Source organism: Charadrius vociferus, unplaced genomic scaffold, assembly GCF_000708025.1.
Source record: "Charadrius vociferus isolate BGI_N301 unplaced genomic scaffold, ASM70802v2 scaffold999, whole genome shotgun sequence".
In the NCBI taxonomy this organism is placed as follows: domain Eukaryota; kingdom Metazoa; phylum Chordata; class Aves; order Charadriiformes; family Charadriidae; genus Charadrius; species Charadrius vociferus.
Window position 1 is genome coordinate 648,930 of NW_009658627.1, and position 4,723 is coordinate 653,652.

Genomic DNA, 4,723 nt, shown 5'->3' on the forward strand with positions numbered 1-4,723 from the left:
CAGAGTGGAGTGCTTGAGAAAGGTGCTGGTTTGGCAAAGTATGAACCTTGTAAGTGACACATATGAAAGCTGACAGTCCATTTGGACAGAAAACTACAAACGTCTTTTTTTCCTTTCTTTTAAGAAAGCCTGACTCCCCCTAACGGCCGGTCAAAGCCTGGTGCAGAAGGTATAATCCTCTGTGACATGATTTGGAGTTGTTGGAATACGTTTCTTTTTAAAGTTTAGCTTATTGAATTCTTCGGTGATTTCCACGATCGATTTCCCTTTTGTTTCTGGAAGGAACAGGTGGATAATTATCCCTGAAGTGAAAAGTACCCCCATAAAGATGAGGAAGCAGAAGTGCTTGAGTCTTTCCTGCAGGGAAGAGCAAAGTGAGAAAGAGAGCAAGATGAGCATATCTTTTCTTTTGTCTCTTTCTTGGCACAGTTTTTGTGTTTGGGTCCCAAAGTACTTTGAATTTGATAAGGAGTTCTTTGCATTTTGACCTTTGACAAATATTTCAGTCTGAATATGTGTCTGGGGCAAATCAGGGTCCTTCAGTTGCAAAAGTGGACTGGGGATAGCAGGTGCCAAGGCCACTCTAGACTGACGTGGCATTGTCATCTGCTGCCCTTCTTCCTGATACCATGGCTCAAGCTTATCGACCCTGGGGAGCGTCTCAGGGAAAGTCACTCACCACAATGAATGGGAAAGTTGTTCCAATCACAAAGACACCCAGCCAGTTGAGAACTGCACTGATCACAAAGGCGGGTGGTCTGCATGAGAGCTTGAAAATTTCAACCCTAATGGAAACTGTGGCCCCAGCTGAAAGGAAAGAATAAAAATTATTACTTGTTGATATGTTTGATTTGGACATGTGGATTGAGTGTTACTGTTACATAGTCAGCAAATAGATGCTATTATGGACTGGTGTTCAAAAGACTTGAGTATGTCACTCTTTTTTAGAAAAGAAAACGTTCATGGCATCTTATAAACTGCTAGACATCAGTTTATTAAGGTGATAAAATACTCAAATACATTTATTGGGGAGATTCAAGAATTAAGTAGTTAACACTTGAGAAAGTCTGACATCTTCTCATGAAAGAAGCAGTGTAAGGATGGAATAACAATTATTACTAACACGAATTCCCGGCACAACACTGCTGGATCACCAGTCAGTGATCTTCCTGGATTCACTTCCTGGGCACTTCAGTTACATTTTGAAGTCACAGAACTTTGACAGATTTGAATTAGGAAAATAAGTCAGCCCTGCCATATGGGAAGGCAAATACTTTAAAAATGAATAGGATTTAAATTTTTTTTTAAAGAGGAGCTGGTAGTATATGCTAGGAAAAGAATTACTCAAAAGTAGGTCTTCTGCACTGCTGTCTATGTGGGATAAGATGTAACATTATGCAACACTGAATTTAAAAGAACTCTTTTTTTCTTTTCCTTTTTTCTTAGTATTTTTTTAAAAATCTTTTACCCATCTGCTTTTGCTCTATTTTTGCTGTATTTTTCCAGTGAGTGCTTTTTGCTGTGTTCCTTTCCTCTTGTTAGCAAAACCCAAACCTGATGGCATTGAAGTTTATGGCCAATAATTGGACCCACAATGTTTAAATGACTACAAAATTAGGTTAAATGAATTTACTTATGATAAATCTTATGCCATATTATGCAGTATTTCCCTAGCCATATTAATAAGCTCACATGACTCGATTCCTTTATTTCTTTTGAATGAGCACTTACCTGGCCCAACTCCAAAGACAACAGCAAACAAGATAATCAGACAAAGGCTGCAGTATGGCATCCAGAAATACCAGTCCTAGGGAAAAAAAAAACCCAAATATAACAAACTTCTGGGTGAATTCTGTTAATCACTGTAGGTGAGAAATGCTGCTTGTCTTCCAACACTGTCACCTCAAGAAAAAATATACAGTGTGTGGAAACTGGCAGAGAAATTTGAATGCTTTTTCCTGTAGACAGAGCAGTGAGGTTTTTGTTAGGTGAGCAGAGAAGCAGGTTTGCTAGTGTAGAACAGCTGTTGAGCTTGGAAGCCTTCAATTAAAGGAAGTCTGAATAGTACTTTTCCACCCTGTCCTCCTTTCTTCTTGACCCCATGGTGCTTCCCCTAACTCTTACAGATATGGGAAGGCCAAATCATATCTTTCTTCACTTTTGTTAAGTGATAGGTTCAATAACTGGTACTGAAAAGGAACTTTCTTAGGTCTTAGTCAAGAAGATACGAGACTCGATACTCTCTCCTGTGTTTGAGATCATTCATGAAAGAAGCAAAACTGGAAGTCTGCTGCCACCTTGCTTCGAGGCTAATTTTACGGTAGTATCTATAGAGTAGCTTTTGGATGAATACTGGTAAGTCAGGAGACTTGCTTCTGAAGAAACTACAGACGGGACACAGTGTTATAGAGGTGAACTGATCTCCAGTCTGTGAACAGATATGTGCATTCCCAGTATCTTCTGCAGGAAAGTTAAATTTCAATTTAACTGACACAGGAGTCTGGGTTTTCCCTGTTACTTGTTAAAAGTTGCATGAATAGAAAGGGCCATTTTCCTAGGACTGTGTTTTGATCTATGCTGGCCAGTGTTTTGTCCTTGAAGTCTGATGAAATCAGGAATCAGTGCTAGTCTCCAAGTGTTTTATGTGCTCCCTGCTGAGCTCATGGGATCATGTTGAAAGGAAAGCAGGAGTACAAGAGAGTATTGCTGAGAGAGCGTTTACTCCTATGCATAGACAAGCTTGATCTTTAGGATATTCCCCTCTACCTGTCCCAGAGGGTAAGCTGTTAACACAGAAGTTATTTTGGCACTTCCAAGCCTCACTTTCCTTTCTCAGTAGCATGGTCTTGTCTGTGAGCAGAGGTTAAAACCAGAATAGATAACAGAAAGAGATCTGCCATGAGAAGAGTTTCCTTACCTGTAGGGAGAGAGTCACAGTGATACCAGCTAGCAGTGAACCCATGATCCAATAGCCTCCTCTTAGGAGCACTTTCCTGCCCAGTCGCTCAATGATGGAGCTCTGAAGGACAGAAATCACACCGGTATCATTGCCAGAAAAGCAAATTGTGACCCTTTCCCATAGTAACATGACTTACACAGACTACAGCAGCTACGAGTTCAGAGAGTCCAACAGAGAGGGTCATGTAGGAGATCATTCTTTCATCAAAGCCAGCTGCCTGGAGAACTTCAAAAGTATAAAAATAGATCTGGAAAAAAACCCCATAAAACAGTAAGAGAAGAAACTAACTGATTTCTTACCCATGCCTGTGTGACACTGCCCTAGGTAGGAGCTGCTAACCAAGAAGCACGCAGCTCAGCTTTGGAGTGAGCTAGAATTCTGCACTCTTTTTGGTAGTATTTCACTTTATTGACAGACAAAAACATTGTAAAATGTAATTAATTCATCAATGTGATAAAAGATAAAATGCTGGGATAAAAGGACCTCCAGCTGCTGCAATGTAATTAGGTTTGCAGAGTCCTGATTTAGGTGCTTTCAGAAACAGCCAGGGATTTCATCACTTCTGGAGCACATCCAAAAACATCATTGTAGGATATATTTTTCTTTCTCAAGAAAGAAGAGCGTACGTTATGGAGTTATGAGGGGATAAAATAAGCATCTTTTCAAGTATCTCTGCTACTGTTGGGAGGTATACTGAGATGATAAAGATTCCAGTTTAAGCTGTGTTAGACTCAACTGTGTATTTTCTTTGCAGATGTTGCTGCACTGTGATATTAGAAGTAGAAGAATCATGCAGGCAATTGCAAAGCTGTGGCTTCAAAACAACCCCAGAAAAGTGCTGCTGTGAGGATGAGACGGAGAGCTGCAGAAGCTGCCAGAGTGAGCATGTTCGTTGATTAGCTTTAAAGGTAGAGTGAGCATACTGCCATCCCAACATGTTAGGATGCTGAGAGCCAGGGTGCAAATAGCAGCAGTAACATAAAACTACACTACAGATTTTGGCAATATAGGGTAGGCTTATTTGTAAGAGCAGGTTCTGGAGCCTTGTAACAGCTTCCAAAAATGGCTGTTAAAGAAGCCTAACTATCGAGGAAGGTAACTCCAGCAGGGACCAAGAGCTGGGCAAAGGAATGTCACATGAAGAGCCTGGCCAAGCTTTGCAGATTGCTGCTGCTGCCCTGTAGCAGGGCTGGCAGACAGCAAGTTGTGGCCCGAGAAGCCTGAAAAAAATGTAGGGAACTCCTGGGAGCCATGATGTCTTCTTTAAGGTTGTCAATAAGTGTTTTGAGACTTTAAGGGGGAAACACACTCAACTGCATTGATGCCACATAGTTGAACTGTGGCGGTCAGAATAACTATCATGTACAGCTGCCAACGGAAAGCTGGTTCTTTCATTAGCTCCAGGACACTCAAGATCTTGGTGTTTTTCATTGTTGCCTTCTCTTTCATGATGTCATCAATCTCTGCTTGGTGATGGCCTTCACCCCAAAGTTGCCTTATGGCTGTGGAGGAGAAGGAGAGCGAGACCTGCCATGTTAATTCATCTCTTGTTTGTTGCCTAAGGAGTTTGTTGACTAGGTGATGCACATGCCTAGCAGGACAGCATGCATGGGCTGTGGCTGTGGTGTGATGCAGAGATATTCTAAAGGGTGTTCCAGAGCCCTGGTTCCCTCCTACACAGGGGGACCTGTTCTGACAGAGGGGCCTAGTGGGGTGCACAGTGACTCCCTCCCTGCCCATGGGTCCACTTTTCTCCATTCCTGC

General features: G+C 41.8%; 1 protein-coding gene across 1 annotated transcript in view; it reads right to left on the reverse strand.

The window, feature by feature from the left end:
- The window catches only part of LOC104293695 (solute carrier family 2, facilitated glucose transporter member 11-like), a 10,166-nt gene continuing 5,443 nt past the window's right edge, over nucleotides 1-4,723 (reverse strand). Inside the window, exons 7-12 of the mRNA XM_009893215.1 lie at nucleotides 4,274-4,461; nucleotides 3,096-3,206; nucleotides 2,918-3,019; nucleotides 1,732-1,807; nucleotides 680-807; nucleotides 1-357 (exon numbers count right to left, since the gene is read on the reverse strand). Of these exons, the coding sequence (XP_009891517.1) occupies nucleotides 151-357; nucleotides 680-807; nucleotides 1,732-1,807; nucleotides 2,918-3,019; nucleotides 3,096-3,206; nucleotides 4,274-4,461 (812 nt within the window). The 3' untranslated portion in view covers nucleotides 1-150. The remainder of the gene's footprint in view (nucleotides 358-679; nucleotides 808-1,731; nucleotides 1,808-2,917; nucleotides 3,020-3,095; nucleotides 3,207-4,273; nucleotides 4,462-4,723) is intronic.